The sequence below is a fragment of the Puntigrus tetrazona genome, chromosome 6 (assembly GCF_018831695.1).
Source record: "Puntigrus tetrazona isolate hp1 chromosome 6, ASM1883169v1, whole genome shotgun sequence".
Lineage (NCBI taxonomy): Eukaryota > Metazoa > Chordata > Actinopteri > Cypriniformes > Cyprinidae > Puntigrus > Puntigrus tetrazona.
In genome coordinates, this window is record NC_056704.1 from 22,944,845 (window position 1) to 22,965,808 (window position 20,964).

Consider the following 20,964-nt stretch of genomic DNA (forward strand, 5'->3'; position numbering starts at 1 on the left):
GGCTGAGATAAGAGAAACTTGGAGAAAGAAACTCTCAAAAATGTTTTTACAGACTCTTTGGGGAAGTGGAAAGAAGGAGGCCACTTCTGGTCAAAGCCTGGAGCAACTAAATTTCCTATAGGCAATGTGACAAAAACGTGATATTATAAGATTACAGTGCATTTTTTAAATTTCTTAATCCAAAGCATAGTGGTGGCAAAATGATTCAGAATTCATATGCTGAGTCACTTTAAAAAAAAGCAAAAACATCGACATGAAAGTATGCATAAATATTGTTTCATATACATACTGCTCGTGAAAGAGAAAATGGCCATATATTACAGCCACGTTTTTGTTGTGATGCCAAGACATAACAGAATTATGAATCCCTAACTTGTTCCTCTGTCTTCTATTTTAGTCTGCTAATCTCTCTTTGTCAGTATTATTAAATGACTCGCCTTCATATGAATAGTATGGAAAATCATTTGTGACTCATTGCATTTGTAGGTGTTTCTCTGTGTGTATTAATGTGTCTAAGAAGAGATGATACCCTGCAGTCACGTGAGTCATGAGGGTAAGTTGGAAACAGTAATAAGATTAAAAACAGCCCATAACCTATAAACAGCAAAGATTAGTCTTTTATTTATAAGCTTGCTAGAGCTTCAACAGCATTATTTACACACCGATATCAGCAACCGCAATCTCTAAGTCACACAGGAGTTCCTATCCCCCTTCTGTTTTAATCCAACTGTCTGACAGAAGCCAATAACATTGGCTAGATGTTTGTGATGTCATTAGCACACTTTCTGTTGCTAGAGATATAGAGAAGTTTTTTATTGGTCTAAAGTGGTTAGCAGTGCAGTTTTGTTCATTAAAACTCCTCTATAAAAGACAAACAATTAGAGAAGAACAACATCGGAATTCCCATAAGACAAATGACAAATGAGATGCCGATTTTTATCCTACAGAGAAATACTACTAAATATATAAAAGACTCTTCCTTCAGATTTCAGATAAGATTTTGACATGAACATATTTTTGCAGCCAAATGTTGGATACTTAAGTATGTTTTGTTTCAAATGGAGACCAATTTAATATCTATATTATGTAAGTAATAAGTGATGGCGTGTCGTTGAATTATTAGAAAAATAATGCACATCTGAGGTGGTGATGCGCCATTGTTACCTCTCTTGTGAGAAGTCACGTTGTTTTCTAGTTGATGTTACAGATAAAGTCATCAGAGTAGCGCTAGCAAGATTAGTGCATATGTTAATGTGTGTGTGTCTCTGAGGGAGAGAGAGCTGGAGAGCTTTCCGTACATAATAAGATGTAATTTTGTTGCAAAATATGAAAATGAGCTGTTGTTTTTATCATATTGATTACTATATTTATTTGTTTGGCCAGTGTCGTTGTGGGTTTTGGTTATTTTGATGTCGTAAACATAATAGAAACCATTTGTCGAAGTGATACAGAATTGTAATGCTGTCAAAGGGCTGCCTGGAACTACGTTTGCCGTGCACTTCAGTGAAAATAATTGCGTATCTAAAAACGTTCATCAGCCAATCGGATTCAAGCATTCTACGGCCTCCTAGTATAAAGAAACATAACTGGCAAGCCCATTATGTCTCCTGAGCTATCAAAGACCAACCTCTAAGCAACAACAATTTACTACAGCTCTGAGTGATTCTGAACCCTGAAGCTAAGAAATCCTTTCTAGGTCATTTTCTTGGCCTTTTACGCCAAGCATGCGTGTGCACATGTGCGTTACAAAGTACTCTTAATGTTAAAGAGTGAAAAGGGCAACTACAAAAAAGGCGGTCCACTACAGTGGCAATGCGTGTTAAATGGGAAATGCATTTTAAAAGGGTTCAGCACAAAATCTCAGAGCGCAATCAATTGAGCCATTGACAAAGTGATAATCTGTAAATAATGTCTGTACACACTCAAGCTGAGGAAGGCATAACAGGGTCAACTCCCTGAGCAGAGATGGCTAAGGATGCACAGGGAGAAATCCCAGGATCTTGCGTCATCTCAGGTAAATGGCTCATTATCACATACAGTGGGGTGCTCCTACGAGCAAATACAAATGATGCTCTCCAGAGACACACAACAAATATACTCATATGAATAAAACACACACACATACACAGGCATGTGAAGGCTCCAAAAGCTGCTGCGCACAGCAAGACATTCCTTAAACAACAATTAAGTGATTCCAACGATATTGTTTCTTTTAGTTGTGGTGTGAACTCTGCTATCCTTTAATATTATGGTAATAATATAATAGCTCGTAACCAGGCTGTTTTGGGTCAACATTGACTTCCATAGTAGGAAAAAAATACAGTGGAAGTCAATGGTGACCCAAAACTGCCTGGTTACAAACTTTCTTCAAAATATCTTCCTTTGTGTTTGGCAGAAAAAAGAAATTCATACAGATGTGGAACTACTTAAGGGTGAGTAAATGATGACAGAAATTTCTGTGTGAACCGTTCCTTTAAGAGTGTTGTTTTCTCAAGATTCAGGAAAACATGCTTGTCATGACTGACACAGGTGTTCGGTTTCACATAATGAACAAATCAGCTGAGTGAATGATTCAAATATCTGTTCATAATATCACTAGTGAGTTGATTCATTTTGAATTTCTATTTTCAGTTCCTCTTCACTTTTCGTAACCTACTTTATAATTTAGAGCCAGTGATGATAAAACCTCTGCACTTGTTCATTTTTTAGAGAGACAAAAGAGTGTTTTCTAGACCATATACTAGTTTCTCATTATATAGTCTCACCATTTGTAAATATAAGCCTATATAACTCACTTGTTGTGCAGATGTTTCTGTGACTCTTCAGTGAAAACTCCTTTGACCTTGACCACTGACATTCAACCGCCGCTGCGGCATTGTCATGGCAACGTTCTTCAAGCTCAGTGGGAGACAGTCACATGAAGAGGTTTGCTTGAAAAGTGTAGATGCCTCTGTCCCTGTTATCATCAGCATCAGCACCATCCTAGACTGGTTGCCTCATACAAACATACAGCTGCCGGTCCTGTACTGATGGATTCTGTAAGTATACTTCATACTGGGTACATTCATAAATCTTTATTTTAAGGTTACGGGGTTTGCCTGCATGATAGCTTTTACAGTGCATGCTCTTTCTTTCTTTTTTTGGCCTTTAGTGTAGTATATTGGAGCTAGAAGGGGAAATGATGTGGAACAGAATTGGAAAATGTCACAAGCCAGATTTGAACTTGTATTACGTGGTGTGCCAGAGCATGTGCAATAAATGTTAGGCCATGGCTCCGATAACAGTATATCCTTTGACGTCAATGGTTGATTTTAAGTGTATATGAACAACCCCCTAACCTTAAGTACGTGTAACTCATCCTGTACTATTCTGCTAAGGACATGAACAATACCACAAATCATACAGCTTAAAGTAAAGTATGATTTTACTTTTACAGACCATTAGACTAGCAGATGATAAATCGCGTAAAAATAGCAATATTGAAAGAGGGATCAGAGCCATTATCTAGAGTCAAGGGGCTCAGTTTAGTTCTTTATTTACGATTTGAAAAAGTACTAGAGTCCGTAAGTGGCAAAACCAACTATCTACAAGGTGAATGACAACAATACAAACTTTTATTTGAAGAATAAAATTATTAAAAAATCTGACAAAAGACAGAGGACAATACAATGTACTTAAAGTAACAGGTTAAGTGAAGGAAACAAATAATATCTCCCTGCTATATATAGCATTTATATGAATCAACCGAAGTAATATTTATTCTTTGCGCAATGTCCTAATATTATTTATAGTGGGAATTCTCTGCATTTTTTTGGCATGCAATTCCCTCTAAAACTCTCTGATTGGTGAAATTTTCTGTATGAAAATCATGGGTAATGTCGTTTATAATACAAATTCCCCTGTTTGTTACAAACAAGTTTAAAAGTAAAACAAAAAAGCATTGATTAACAACATTAATGTTTTAAAAACTTAGCACTAAAACTCAATTTGGCTATGGTTTTTACTTTCGCAACCTGACTATTGTGCTCTACTTCCCGAGCGAAATTACCTTGGCTACTAAGCAGATAGGATAGTATTCTTAAGTTACAATGTTTCTTTAATACAGCCCCGGAATCATAATGAGTAACCACTCGGAAAAACACTCCAGCTTTTAGATAGCAATGCTTTTGCAAACACCTACAACGGCTTAGCGTCATGACTTTGCTCGTAGTCTGCAACATTCCTTCATTATCATTTAAGTGAATGTGAGCAGTCGTTTAAAAAATGCAACAAAGTGGGAATCCAGACAGACCCAGACTTGCCGTTGTTGTGGGTTGACGTGAGGGGAGAGGGGAGAGATGAGCTTCTGATAGCGTTGCCGAACACGCCTTCACGTCCCTCTGAAAGTGACACTGTCACCATGGTTACCAGAAGAGACCACGTCTTCTACATTTTCCACCAAACGATGGCATGACAGAGCACTCAAACGCATGCACACAATCTCATGTATATCAATGCTAAGTGGGTTATTTTAAAATCCTGTTCAGTTTTAGGTACTGCCCTTGACGAATTGTCCTCGTCCTTTGTGGCTCGAAACAGCTCTGACCTGAGCTGGAAGACAAGGTTTGTCTGTATCCGTGAAGCCCTTGAGATACATAGGCAACAGCTGTGTCCTCATGTGTGCACACACGCACATACAGACACAGAGCTAGATGACCTGAGTGACTGGTCCTTGGCAGAGCCCTATTTTTTCGTTCATTATTCATTTGTCTGCAATGAGAGGGAAAATCCAGTCGCCGAGTCTATATATAAACCTGCCCAGCCCCTGACATAGTTATTAATAGCTCCAGTCGGGCTTTGGGATCCTACAGGAGTGCTCTCTTAGAGTACACACACACACACACACACACACACACACACACCCCAGAGGACGACCCAGCGGACAGCATGTGGCAATATTTCATGCTCCATTTTTTACGCTTTAATCGTTGCACTATAGACAGTTAGATAAAAGCAACTAGATTTCATCATTTTCTGGGGTCATTTCCATGGTATTTCCGGGTCGTTGCTAAGGTGTTCTTTGTGGTTTTTAATGTGTTGCTATGCAGTTTCTAGAATGCTCTGGTGGTTGCACGGTGGCTGTTTACTGACTCTATGATGTTCAGATGATTACATTTGGTCCTTTTTTAAATTGGAGGCTATGAGTTGTTTTTTTTTCTATTTTAACACGAACAAGGTCAAAATCATAAGTCTGGTGCCCTGTGAAATTGTACTTTTCCCAAATTAATTTTTTTTCTCCCAAATTCCATTTATTTTTTCTGCATTACACTTTAAGACTCTAAATGGAAGTCGAATTAACTGAAATCATGAAACTTAATAATAAAACACAATCTAATAGCAAACATTTAACCAAAATAAAATTATAATTATAATTTTCTGGATTCCATTTGAATGGTTTTATTAAACTTTAATGTTTTCCATAACATCTATAAAGAATAGTTTGTATAGAGAGACAATATATTATAAAAATAATATTCTATAGCTTACTTGTAACAGATACTAGTACATATTCCAATTTTATACAAGTGTATTGACCTACTTTTGATATATTCATCAAAATTTGTCATATTCCGTGACATTCCACCTTATACTGTAAATTCTATTTTTAGCTCTGGATTCTGTGGATCTAAATGCATTTTCCACATCATGGGAAACATAGGGCTCTATGATTTCTTTGAAAAGTAATAGCACACCTCTCCTGTTTAAGCTGTACTGTTTTAAGCATCAGATAGATATTTTGAAAAATGTTGCTAACCAAACCGTTTCGATTCCTATTGACTTCCACAGCTGGCAACATGATTCGTTCCACAGAGGTGTTTGAAAGGTGAATAAATGATGACAGAACCGACACTTTCCCTTTAACAGCTAGGTTCCTGACCTTATAATTCTGCCCAACGTATCTCTTAATTGCATGAAATTTAAAAACATCAAAGGATGAGAAATCGGACACATATCTGTCACAAACAGTGGCACTTAGTTGTTACTCTGAGACACACCCAACCGCACAAACTGGCTCATACATTACACATAAGACACTGACACAAAGAATCAAACACAAACCCAAAAAGGCGGCGGTACGCTAAGCAAACACGCACACATACACAAGCCGCTGCTTATCCTGGCAGAGACAGCTGTGCGTTCAAGCGTCGCACAAGACACAGTTGCTATGGTGACAATGACGACATGCTTTTTAGCATTGCAGGGATGGGAGAGAGAAAAGAATGCGTGCGTGTGTGTATGGAAAAGCAGACAGTGGCGAAGGCATGTACGAAAACAAAAACGCAACAAGCTAAAGATGAAAAGTTCAGGCGTGGAGAGCAGCAGTGCATCTTTATTTAAAAAGACTAAACCCTTGACAGTATGTGCGGTCGGCGCACAAACACAACACAACAAATCGTGTAATTTGACTCTTGACCTGAATGTTTAAAGTTTAAAGGCAGAGACACCTCGAAACAAAGAGAGTGTGTTTGGGATTACAGGTCAAGGGAAAAGGTAATTAAGAGAGGTGTACCGCAACATTCACATTATTTTTTAATGTAACTCCGAGATTAGTCTGTTATTTTCCACATGGAACCCACATTAGTGGTTACACAAGCTTAGTTAAAGCTCATTTACAGGAAATTCTGATATTTGGTGACTTTGTCTTTTGACTATATGTCATTTACAGAAGACTAAATGTAATCACGTAATTTCATAGCTTTAGTATTTAGTGTAATTTATTAGTCTATTTATAGTCTATTTATTATCAGGCTATCAGTCAGTGCTTTTTAAAGAAATATGTAAAAATAAAAATTGTCTGTATTGCAACTGCACAAAACAGTTACTGTCAGTTTAGTTTATATGTTAGAATTCAGAACTTATCTTTGTCTTTTTATTTTTTATTTTGTATTGTGTTTCCTTATCCCTCCTTTAAAATGGTTGGATTGATATTATGCATTTTTTTTATATATATTTTTAAGTTTAGCAGTATATATAAAATGAAGTGAAGGCAGTAATATTATGAAATATGACCATTTAAAAGAGATTTTCTATTTTATGATATTTGAAAATACTATTTATTCCTGTGATGGCAAAGCTGAATTTGGTGCCTAATTATTTTTATTGTTTTTGAACCCTGATTCATATTTTTCAGAGATAATTGGCTGAATAACAAAAAAAGTACAGTATTTAATTTAATTAAAAGTTAAAGTATTTACTGTAACTTTTGTTGAACGTATTGCATCCTTTTTAAGTAAGTATTAATTAAAGTATTCATAAAATAAAATAAAAATCCCTAAAATTTTGAATGGTGGCACAAGTTTCATTCTGCACAATATCCAGCAGTTGTAAAATAAGCAAGTAAGCAAGTCTGGTTCTAGTTGAAAGACTTAGAGGGCCATACTCTCTCGCTCGCATCTGCCTTAGAATCACATACTGGTTTTGATAAACCTTTCCCATCCTTGAGTGCCATTTATTTTGTACCTCTGGCCTTTGCTTCCCTGTCAAATCCATTCCAAAGGCAATCCAATCTCCGACACCCAGAGAAGGGTCCGCACTAAAGATGCCCTCCGTGCTTCAGCAGGCCTTGTGTAGTGTGTTTTACGGTCGTTTCTATTGATTGCACTGACTATAACGTAGCACACTGAGAGCTACCTGTCACTATAAACATGACAAGCCAAGTGGCAGGGACAGAATAAAATGACAACATAGAAAACCGGTGAACCCTGCACCCTTTCTATTTGCCATTCCTCTGATTTATTAGTAAATCATAAATAATACTAGACATTAAAGGACTAAATATACTTTACCAAAAAGAAGTTAAGCCTGAAAATGGCTTATTTCCATATCCATAACATTTGAGAAATGATAAAATATTTTAATATTGCATTGGTATTATTGTTATGTTAAAAAAATATATTGCATGGTAAATTGACAGTCCTAGTCTCATTTGTTTCTCCAAGACTAGATGGAGTATATAATTGAACTCGGTAATGTATATGTGTCACATAGTTGGACTCTTGTTTTGTTTTCTTGTCCCATGTGCTCTGTGTGCCCTACTTTCAGTTAATTGTCTCATTGTGTTCAGGTGTTCTGAGTTAATTAAGTCATTTACTTTGTCATATAAGTTCCTGTATGTTTCGGTTCAGATCATCCGGTCTCGTCTTTAATATGTGTGGTTTTAGTTTGTCTGTAGTATTAATTACTCGTTTGTGAATGTTAAAGGTTATATTTTTGTCGAGTGCTCTTTCCCTTAACCACGCACTGTGACAATATGTGCTCAGAATAGCTAAGATACCAAATTCTTCAATCAAAAGACTCATACCCCACACACACACACACACACACGTATACCTTCCACTGTTTATCACACGCTCGCAGTCTGTTCCTGTTTCAGTCAAGCTCATGTCTCGATGGAGTATTAATGGCCTGGGAAAGACTTCAATAGAATGAGACACCATGTTCCTCTGTGATATGCTGACTGAAACCATCTTTGATTATCTCTCCCTAGATTAGCCTTCTCTTGTATGCCGGAACTTTCTCGTCGTTTCATAATCGCTTACATACGAGATGTGTCTGCGAATATACCCAGCTCACATTAAATAAAGAGCACTGAGCTCTTCTGTATAGCTCTGTGAGCTGTGTAAGGCAACATTGCACGTATAATTAGCAGAAAATGGCGTAAAAGAATACATTTTCAGTTGAGGAATATGTTAATTGCAAATATTTTTTCACTTTTGTCACGAAAATAATATATAATACATTATTATTATAATACATATTTTAGAAAGTTATACTGTAGTTTAGTAAATAATATTATGAAAATATTTACATAATGATAATGTATATTTTTAGTACTACAGTTTTAACATATTCATATATATTATTTCTTTAACAACTCCCAAACGATTCATTAAATGATTCATTTTTCCCTCAGGTGATTCGATTTTATTTGAAGCAGTGTTTGTGAGCTTTTAACTCTCCAAAAGTAGCACCTAGTGGCAAAAAATGTATTTGCATTTTCATCCAGACCAACATGAAAAGACCAACGAGTGGGTTAAATAAATTTAATTTTGGCATCAACATGAAACAGTTTGGGACTCGTTTTATAAATGACCCGTTTAAATGATTTAGAGTGGACACTTTCTTTTGAGAGACAATTACTTTATGCACAGTGCACTTTCAGATCAAAAACTTTGCAGGATGTTTTCATTCACTATGTTAAACACTGTAAATGTAATTTTCAAAAATCCATAATAGAGGCACTTTAAATATTTAAAATATACTTCTTTATAATTTATATAAATATAAATTTATACTTAATATTCTGTACTACTGTTCTGCCGCTAAACATGCAAATATATACTATATCTTGGCTATATAACCTAAGCCAATGCCATAGTAATACCTTTGGATAGGATAATGAAGGCCAGTAAAGGGACTCAAGAGATGTACTTAATGCATCACCATCACATAAACCTTGCATCTAATGTCATCTGAAAAGGTTAAGTAAGATGGCAAGAAAACAACATTTAACCCCACCAGAGAAAGCCTTTTAATTTTACTGTAGGACTGTTATTCCTTATTGCTCTTGACAGTAATATAGTTTTTTGAGAGCACGAAAAATTACTCTTCAAATCACGTTAATTAAAAGTTGTGCATGTGTATCAGATTAGCTTGTTCTGTTTATTTTCCTAGGTGATTTATACATTATAAAAGAAGCTTGATTATGCATTATGCAAGCGCTCACATTTCTGGAGGTGGCAGATAGTTCTTGTAAGGCAATTAAAGGCGTATACTGTAGGCGTTTTATTTAGAATACCATGCATAAATTGTCTCTTCTACCTGACAGTTATCACTCGAATGAGTGTTTTGAGAAATCTGACCTTTTTGCGCCTCTGTGAACGGCAATGCATAGTCAGGACGGGGGGCCTGTGTTTTTGTTTATTTGTTTCGCCAAAAATACAAAAACCCGCTCTGCCTGTCAATTTGAGTTTTTGGGGGTTGCTTGCATCAACCGACGTGTCTCTGGGGAGTGTGGATGACGTTAGCCGGGCAAAATCTATTGTGAAATCTTGTTTGAAAAATGTAGAGAGTGCCATGTGTTTGTTTGCAACGATTCAGCTGTCAGCAGTTTAATACATGCACTGGGAAACGCAGTAGTGTTGCTGTGAAAAAGATATGTGTAAAGTTAGACTGGAGTGTTAAATGTTATCTGATGCATCATGTGAACTAACAAACAAATGACTGACACAGTAGTCCATATGTTCACGTTTGATACTAACTCAACTTGCTACTCAGTGAGATTCAATGAGAGGAAAAAAAGCCAGCAGTATTGGAAGCACCAGGTCTCACCAGGTTGTGTTGTCCTTGGGCATTGCGGATGCTAAAAAAGAAACCGTGAGCCCAGCCCAGTCGACAGAGATAGCACAGTATTGAGACAGTATAGTATTGACATATTGTCTCTAGGGACGATCAGTACAGGGCAACAAGGGCCGATTGTGAACATGAACCTCTGCCGACTCAGTCTTTCTTAATTTGTTACTGGTTGGTTTAACAATGCTATATAGCACAGCATCGATACCCTGTACATGTGTATGTTGTGATGACTCCGTAGTTCTTTCTGTCTTTGGTATTGTAGTGATCACATGGATAGCAATAGATAAAAAAGTAATAATAATGGTATATTTATTGCTATATTTATAAGATAAAAATATTTTTCTTAACTAACACTTTCTATAATCGTCCTATAAATTGCATACACATATGTCTGTGTGTAAATACCAGTGGTTATTTTTTTTGGAATATATATTGTAACACTTTAGAATAGGTTACACCTGTTAACAAATAAACTATGACTTTTCCCTGAAATAAATTCTTAATTTAGATATTTGGTAGGATGAGGGATGTAGAATTAAGATTACTAAATGGCTAATATACACTCACACACACACACATGAATTGCATCCAAAATAAAAGTTTTTCTTTACATTTATATATGTATGTGTACTGGTTATATTTATTATGTATTTTATTATGTATGTAAATGCCCCTATTATGGATTTTGGAAGGAAAGATTTGACCTGAGAGTCATTCAATGACAGTCCCAAGCGTCATGTTGACTTCAACATGAAATATTAGCTTATTGCCCGCCCACTTGTTCTTTTTTCCAATTGGTCTGAATGTCAGCGCAAATTCTTTCTTTGCCACTAGGTGCTGCTTTTGGAAACTTAAAAGCTCACAAGAACGGCCAAACACTGGAGGGGTTTGGAAAAATGTAACATTGAATGAATCCTTTTGGAGTCGATGAACAAATCGGTAAAAAATAAACGCATATTATAAGAAAATGAAATTGTTTTATGACTTGTTTTTGAGACTCCCAAAACCAAAATATGAACCTTTCATAACCCATAATATGGGTACTTTAAAATAGACATACATACAGATACATATTTAACTTAATATTTTTTTTTTAAAATATACATGCATGTGTTTGTATGTATAATATATATATATATATATATATATACACACACACACACACACACACACAGTATACACACATATTATTTATATAGAAATAATTTTTACTATGGATATGATTAACTGCAATTAATTATTTCACAGTACTAATATATATATATAAACTTTGCTACTATTTGATTTGAAACTCTGAATTAAAAAAAGTACTATAACCCAGTATATGACATGAGTGCATGCTGTAGGCGTATAGGATGTAGGATGAAACTGTACAATGAACTGCGGAAGAATTAATAGACATTGTATTGATCTAAGTCGTCTTCCAGATGTAAGCACTTACAAGGTTAGTGAGTATGTAGAAGGGGTCAGTGCCTATATGTATAATGTATTAATCATTAGGAGATGGGAACAGGTGCATTAATATGATTCATTGCAGTACCTAAGGATCAAGACTGCAACGGAAAATGAATCATGAATAATCTACCAAGAGTATTATACACTTATATTTCCCCAAAAATCCATTAGCTCCTCTTAAGGATTGCAAGCAAACACTAGAGAGAAAGGTACACGTGACGGTGGTATTTCATAGGCTATATGGTATTTCAGAGTTCGCTGTGCATGCTGGTCAAACTCGCAAGTTTCAATAAGGAAATCAATGTAAGCTTCATTATGCACTCACTGCACACTACATACTCTTATTTCAACACAGAGACACAAGCCATTGCCCTGGAAACCGATGGAGTTTGCCATGGCAACAGAGGCTCTGCTGCCAATTGTGTAGGTGAATGGGAATGCTGTGATTAGGGATGGATTAACACTTACTGTATGTAGACCTTTCGAGAGTTAAACAATTTATGGGAAAACGCATCGTTTTTAAATAGCTATTTTGCTTATGGATCAAAGCGCCCACAGTTAGTGTATAGGGAAGTGACTAGAAAGCTATCTGAAGTCATGCCTAATAAGGCTAACTTAAATTATGATTGTAAAGAAGCAGTTCCGCAATGCATAGGTCAAATTGCCAGGCATAATGCCAGTGCCTTTAGTTATTTCATTTAACATTTTAAATAAAAAAAACACGTATGGCTTTTTCTTTTTTGGAATGCAATAACCATAGGAATGAAATCATCAGTTTTCACTGATAATATTCCTTTTCAGAGGCCAATGAGTCTGATTTATGATTCTGATTCATTTTGATGACCAGATCAACCTATTCTTTGGAGCTTTTTTTCTGCAAGTAAATTTCTGTCTGTTTTTAATGGCTCCCAAACACTTGTGCGCGAACAGGAATTTCTCTTTTTTTAAGCCACAGATAAAAATAACCTCAAACGGGTGAATGACACGAGAGTGAGTATATGATGGCTAAAAAAAAATCGTATTTGTATGAACTTTCTTTAACTGTAGCACGAACCTGTTCTTTAATGTCAAAGCCAGACACGCTGCTCCAGAAAAGTCGCTTCTGCTCATGCCGAGACACTGACATGAGACTCTTGCATTTCTGACTTGCGGCATGTTTTTGGTAGCTGTGCGCATGAACGAAAAGTGCGAGACATAGCCGAGCTTGAAAGCGGGTCTTCTGATTCATAACTATTTTGCACAGATAAGCTATTGGTGGATGATGGTAAATATCTCTAGAGCTCTGAAGTCGCATCTCATTTCAACAACTTACATCGATGGGTCTGAAAAAATAATTACACTTCTCTATTCATTAGATTCCAAGACTGCCTAGCCTCCTAAATGCTACAAATCACCTCCTAATGAGGTTTAATTAAAGAATGATTAATTATATATGCAGAAATATGGGCTGTTATTAATAAGATGGGGCCCAAGCTTCAAAGAATGTCATTTACTTAAAAAAGAAAACACCTCATTTTTACTCTCGATGCCCGGCAATGCATAAATCGAATTGGCACCAGTTTAAATACGTTATTCTTTAGGAGATTATATCTTCCCCAGAAGTGTCCAGTTCAACAACGAAGGACACTTTACTGACCCACTTTCACAAATAAGGTGAACGAGATGCGACAGAAAGGCGATTAGGCCTGATTGCACAATAACGAGCCACATGGCTTCTAGCGTTTAGATACAAAGCTCACCAAGCATTAGATGATTCATATCACACTGTTGTGATTCATGAGTGTGTGATTCACAAGAAAAAGTTCACATCATAACTTCTGTGTCACAGGTAATTAGGCTATCGTAACCGCAGCAAACCACAGGTTAAGACCCGCGTACCACGATGGGCTTCGTGAAGCTGCCGCCGAGGGCCGAGCGAAAAACTGCAGGACACCTTATAATAATGCAAGAGCGTTCAAGCTACGCGTCAAAATAATTAATTGTGGTAACAATAACAATGAGTAATTACACGCCGTTTTGCAAAACGATTTCATATTTTGCACATGTTGTTCATAACTCTTACTCAGAGCTTACGGAAGTACAAGACGTCATAGACTCATAGATGCTGTACTGAGCTAATTTAAAGGTGTCAGAAATATCGGGCGCATTCTCTGGCATTAGAATGATAGGAAAAGGAATTTATTGAATTTCATTTTTAAATATTTCAGCAAATTCAGGGATGTCCATCTTGGTCAAAAAATCCTGTCTAAATTATGTCCATCCTGGTTTAAACAGTATATATATATATATATATATAAGCCTAAAATATATATATAAGCCTTTCAACAATATAACTGAGAAGACCAAACCGTTTCTTATTATGTATTTTGGTAAACTACTGTCACTTGGATCAGTATGGCCAAGATGGGTTGACTTGCTAAAATTCTCTCATCCAGGAAAGATTTACGCAAAGATTCTAAAAGATCTCTGAAACAAAAACTTTTCAAGCCTTTGATATTGTCAGTGTTCCTGATACCTCGGAAATCAGAAAGTAGCATAACTGCTGTGGGTTCTGCTTATTCTTGCGCCCAAATAGAGTCAGTATTGGATCGTGAAGAAAGAAAGGGAATCCGATACACAACATCGGCTGACAAATCAGCTAAATGAATGTTTTAAAATAAATTTTCACCACTATTTGTCCAACACAAAAAGTATATAGCAAAAAATTTCTGTACAATCTTGTCATTGTATTAAAAAGTATGCACACTTAATAAAGGGATAACCCACCTAAAACTAAATTCTATCAGTATTTAATCACCCTAATGTCGGTTAAATTTTTTTATGGATTCAAAATATCTTCTTTTATGTTCTACAGAATCAAGAAATGTATACAGGTTTGCAAAAATAAAGAAGGTGAGCAGGTAGACAAACAAGTGTTTTTATGAGTATGCTATTGATTCACTGATTCAACCGATTCTTTCAAAAACAGCGATTCATTCAGTAACGAAAACAGTACTAATGTACAGGCGTGGACAAAATTGTTGGTACCCTTTGGTCAATGAAAGAAAAAGTCACAATGGTCACAGAAATAACTGTTATCTGACAAAAGTAATAATAAATAAAAATTCTATAAATGTTAACCAATGAAAGTCAGACATTGTTTTTCAACCATGCTTCAACAGAATTATTTAAAAAATAAACTCACGAAACAGGCATGGACAAAAATGATGGTACCCCTAGAAAACACTGAAAATAATGTGACCAAAGGGACATGTTAATTCAAGGTGTGTCCACTAATTAGCATCACAGGTGTCTACAACCTTGTAATCAGCCATTGGGCCTATATATATGGCTCCAGGTAATCACTGTGTTGTTTGGTGATATGGTGTGTACCACACTCGACATGGACCAGAGGAAGCAAAGGAAAGAGTTGTCTCAAGAGATCAGAAAGAAAATTATAGACAAGCATGTTAAAGGTAAAGGCTATAAGACCATCTCCAAGCAACTAGATGTTCCTGTGACTACAGTTGCACATATTATTCAGAAGTTTAAGATCCATGGGACTGTAGCCAACCTCCTGGACGTGGCAGCAGGAGGAAAATTGATGACAAATCTAAGAGACGGATAATCCGAATGGTAACAAAAGAGCCTAGAAAGACTTCTAAAGAGATTCAAGGTGAACTTCATGCTCAAGGAACATCAGTGTCAGATCGCACCATCCGTCGTTGTTTGAGCCAAAGTGGACTACATGGGAGACGACCAAGGAGGACACCATTGTTGAAAACGAATCATAAAAAGCAAGACTGGAATATGCCAAACTACATGTTGACAAGCCACAAAGCTTCTGGGAGAATGTCCTGTGGACAGATGAGACAAAAATCGAAGTTTTTGCCAAGGCACATCAGCTGTATGTTCACAGACGAAAAAATGAAGCATATCAAGAAAAGAACACTGTCCCTACTGTGAAACATGGAGGAGGCTCTGTTATGTTCTGGGGCTGCTTTGCTGCGTCTGGCACAGGGTGTCTTGAATCTGTGCAGGGTACAATGAAATCTCAAGACTATCAAGGAATTCTAGAGAGAAATGTACTAGCCAGTGTCAGAAAGCTTGGTCTCAGTCGCAGGTCATGGGTCTTGCAACAGGACAATGACCCAAAACACACCGCTAAAAACACCCAAGAATGGCTAAGAGGAAAAAAATTGGACTATTGTAAAGTGGCCTTCTATGAGCCCTGACCTCAATCCTATTGAGCATCTTTGGAAGGAGCTGAAACATGCAGTCTGGAAAAGGCACCCTTCAAACCGGACACAACTGGAGCAGTTTGCTCATGAGGAGTGGGCCAAAATACCTGCTGAGAGGTGCAGAAGTCTCATTGACAGTTACAGGAAGCGTTTGATTGCAGTGATTGCCTCAAAAGGTTGCGCAACAAAATATTAAGTTAGGGGTACCATCATTTTTGTCCAGGTCTGTTTCATGAGTTTATTTTTTTAATAATTCTGTTGAAGCATGGTTGAAAAACAATGTCTGACTTTCATTGGTTAACATTTATAGAATTTTATTTATTATTACTTTTGTCAGATTAAAGTTATTTCTGTGACCATTGTGAGTTTTTCTTTCATTGACCAAAGGGTACCAACAATTTTGTCCACGTCTGTATATCGATTGACTTGCAGCGGTTGTGTGTCGCTTTTTTTGGAACTATTTTTAGAAGCAAATACAGATAATACGGAAGTGACCGGAACTTTTGTGACTAAAATGTAAATTACACTCAAATTTATAGAAATGTTTTATAGAAGTAGGCCTATCGCTTGTTTCAGAAGTGTTCTCTAACTAGTATCGTATTTCATTTAATAGCTAAAGATCATTTTTAGCAGAGTTTATATTTTTGAAATCCAAACATACTATGTTTGATGATTGTGGGTAAATCTGAATTCGAAACAGTATAATATTTGCAATGTGTTGCTCTTCTTATCATTTATCACTTTCGGCAGTGTACAAATCGTGTTCCATTGTACCTGCTATAATTACGATATTGATACCAGGATCTATTATTAAACAAACCACTCACACATTAACACCGAAGTGTAATAAATTACTCAAAATTACTAATTTGCCATTATTTGACTACAGGATTAATGGACAGGGTGGAGCTTTAGAAATATTAGCAGCTATTTCAAATTTATTTCACCTCAATCCAGATCTATTAATTCATACATTGATATGAATTTCACTTTTATCATCTGAACTGGCTAAACAGCACAGGAATTGATCCTAGCCTCGGTCACAAAAGCGGAGTCTTTCCGTAGTTTTCTATTTTTGGGTTAGCCATCCTGACATTAGACACCTTTACAGGCACTAGTCAGATATCCTCATAAATGTTGCATTGATAGAATGGATGGCTTATTATCTGTATAAAAAAAGCATTTCATGAGAGTGTGGATCATGGTCTTGTACAAAATGTTATTATCTGTATCTCTTCATGTCCCTTGAACATAATAGTAATAAAATTGCGCTAGCATTAACTAGAACAGGACAAAGGTGGTCTTTCTCACCTTCAGCTGTTTTTGACGCGCCATATGGTGTTTTAATTTTTTAATAAATCAAAGTCATGATGATAATCTCACGACGCGATTATGTTTCATCTAGATCTGTGAAAATGTCTCGTATCAACTATCAAGTATCACAGAAGGCTTCGCAAAACAGAAGGAAACTGCCATTATCTCAGTGCCGCAAGGGCTCCTGGAAGGACATTGGCTGTAAATAACCACATCCAGTAAGTGATTACTTTCCTTTATACCAAATGGAGATAGTAAATAAGATTGGTGTTTTGTGACATCTCAGAGAATCGGGAAATATCCACATCCTCAGGCACAGCCCTGGGTCTCAATCGTGGGTCTTCAATATACGTGATGGGCTAAATCATAAATGAGATTCTTTGAAAAGAACATTTGGTAATTACTCTGTCTTGACCTGTTCGTGCTTATAGCCTGAACTCACAGCACCACCTTTAATTGGGATTAATCTTAGATGATTTGTCATTCCTTACATCGGGAAAGTATTCTAATACCAGCAGTCTGTCTCAGCCAGGTGCGTTATTTAAAGCAATATACCGTATGCTGTTAGATTCTAATATTTCGGTTAAAATCCTTGTGAAGTATAATATATGATTTCACCACATGACCTTACTATAGAATAAGATTATGTCATGTCAGACCGTTATGTTATTTATGTTATCGCATATATTAAAATTTGAAGGCTTGTGCTCGAAGTGCATAGATTATAGATGCATAACCTAGATGACTACAGTGTAGTTTGTCAATAATACTGATTATAAATGTCACTGAATCAAGGTGGAGCCTATTACGTGATAAACTGCATGTAAAGTTTAATTAAAAACAACATTTACTACCTCAGCATTCATGCCTCAGCTGAAGCATCACATCTTTGACCATGAGGTTTCAATACAAGGTCCTTAACTTAAAGCAAATTCCACCTTCTAGCTTGTAGACGCTATTAATTACTGCACTAAATAGCATGGTAGTGCAGGACTAGTGAATGCCAAAAAGGTGAAATCTAGCTATGAAATATGACCAGGCGGTAATTTGCAATGATATGACGGCGGTCTGACATAATCTTATTGTGTGGTAGGGCCATGCAGCGAAATCTGATTTGAGACAGATGTAGACAGAGCCGGTTCCAGTGAGAATAGGGGGAGGAAGGAGGGGCTGAAAACAGAATGGGACACAAAGTCTCATGGAGGATAATTAATGTGACATTTCCCTGACATTTAGCCAGAGGTGCAGTCAAGGAGCCTCAAGATAGAGGGAGGGAGAGATGGAAGAGCAAAAAGCCTAAAAGAAGCCTGACGCTTCGTTTGGTTCTTATTTGAGTACAAGTAGCATATGCACGTGTCCTAAAACAATGGCCACTCAAACACCCTCTAACACTAACTGTGTCCTTTAGTGGCTTATAGTCCTTCCTTTTATAGTGATAGAGTCATTTCTCTGTTGCCTGGTAACAGGAAGGACAGTCTTACACCGAACTGTCCCTCCCAATCCCATGTGACTATATATCAGCACAGGTACACAATTATGGAATTAGAGCAGGTAAAATAGACAGCCACGGAAGAGGGAAAACAGAAGTTTGCATCTCCAACAATGCCGTTCTACCGAGATTCTGTTCTTATTGATCTGAGACTAAAGACGTCAAGCAAAAACCATTTCAGACACACATAAGTGTCAGAGCCGCATTTGTGATTGATGAACGTTTACATGGAAATACTACGTTTTAAATTATGTGAGAAGCACGAGAGTGCCACTCCGTTGTGATTGATTACACGACTGCCGCAATTTGGTTAAAGTCCAGAGGCTTGAACTGCACTTTTTACATTGCCCTTTTAAACTAATTGAGTGTTGATATATGCTTATCTGGAGGTTGTGTTTTTTTTTCCTTTGCTGATTAAGATGTTTGACACACACTGTTGAATGCTGCTGGATGGTTATGATGTGTGATTACGCTGCCCTGCATCACATTCACTATATGAAATAGTTTATTATAAATTTTGGGAGCGCTAATCTGAAAAATATGTGTTTTAGAAAGTCACACTTTTGCACAAAATATGTGCATTTCATTGCATTTTTGTCAGCTATTTGTAAGGTGAAAAAGAGGATTTGTGCTATCCTTCGATTTGAGCCAGGTTATTTCTCTTCAATTCTCAGCTGATTGTTTTCATATGAATGATTCTGAAGACATTTATGATTTATAACCTAGAATTATGGCCAGTTACTGTGACCCAGATGTTTTTGGCTACAGCTGAGGGCATTTTACTACATCCAGTGATATATATATATATATATATAAATATTTTTTTTCCAGAAAAAAAATCCCAGAAAGTTAACTCTCTCTCTCTCTCTCTCTCTCTCTCTCTCTATATATATATATATATATATATATATATATATATATTTTTTTTTTTTTTTTTTTTTCCATTTATTTTATTGATATTTTTGATTTTTTGAATAAATTTAGTTGAAATTAAGTGATCAGCAGACTTTGTTTCAGGGTTGATGCAGTTTTGATGCCTTTGATGCAGGGCTGCATGTTATAACAAGTAACTGTATTTTTTTTTACAAATTAGGAAGGAATCTCCTTCTCTCTCTGAACTAATGCATAATACTGTGGAAGCTGGCTTTCTGTAAACGTGTGTTTATGTCTGAATCTCAGCCTGTTTATCAGTATACCGAGTGTACGTAGTGATGTATACCTTGGCTGCTACAGACGAGCCTGGTTTCTCTAGCAGGTCCCACAGTTTCTTCCTTTTCTCCGAACAGCACGTATTATCGAATTCTTCGCCCTCCCGGTCCTTCAGAGTATCAGCTTCCCGTTTGAGCTCCTCGTTCATCTGCTCTTTCTTTTGATGGTACCGCGCCTGGCAACACGACTCCAAGTAGATCTCATCCACCCCCCAGTAGTCCAGCTCCTGGCTGAAGGACAGGGCGCACATTTCCTCCATCATGTGCAACTTGCCAGTGCGGTAGAAGTTCAGTATGGACGTGAACGCCCCGGGGTGCCGGTCAAAAAAGTACTCGTTGTCCTCTAGGTTGTAGTCGTCGCATATGTCCATGAGTGATTCGTGGGTTTTGCAGTCTCGTAACTTGCCCAGTCGTGTGCGCGGCAGTCGGTCCAGGGTTCTCCACAGGACCTCGTGCGGCAGACCCCCTACGTTCAGCTTGACACGCCGGTAGCACGACATACTCCGGATTATATCCACAGGCTCCGGGGGCAGAGAGGCTGTCGAGCGGGAGCCAACTTTACTCATTCCTGCAGAGGGTTTATCCATTTTGATTTTTTTTTTGTGCGGACTACCCTATGAATTTGGCGGTGTTACCAGTGGTTCTCCGAGCTGTTTCATTTTATTCGAGCTGCTGCAAAGGAAAGGAGAAAGGATAAATGAGCTGCATGTTTCATGATGTTTGTTAAGTGCACTGTTACACAAAAACAAATAAATTCTTAAACCGGTCGCTTACTAGTAGAAGCATGTTTTATTAAAAGTCTGCTTTGACTCAGAGGCATTTGATATTTTTCACGGTATTTTTCACTTTTAATTCTCGACGTGCATCTGTAGGCCCTGCTGAG

At 37.0% G+C, this 20,964-nt stretch overlaps 1 protein-coding gene across 2 annotated transcripts in view; it reads right to left on the reverse strand.

Annotated features, from left to right (window-relative positions):
• The window catches only part of kcnb1 (potassium voltage-gated channel, Shab-related subfamily, member 1), a 28,005-nt gene that overhangs the window by 5,393 nt on the left and 1,648 nt on the right, over positions 1 to 20,964 (reverse strand). Inside the window, exon 2 of one of the 2 annotated variants that reach the window (XM_043241034.1) lies at positions 20,093 to 20,750. In XM_043241034.1, the coding sequence (XP_043096969.1) occupies positions 20,093 to 20,668 (576 nt within the window). In that variant the 5' untranslated portion in view covers positions 20,669 to 20,750. Of the gene's footprint in view, positions 1 to 20,092; positions 20,754 to 20,964 lie in introns of both variants that reach the window. The other variant, XM_043241033.1, reaches the window with a different exon arrangement.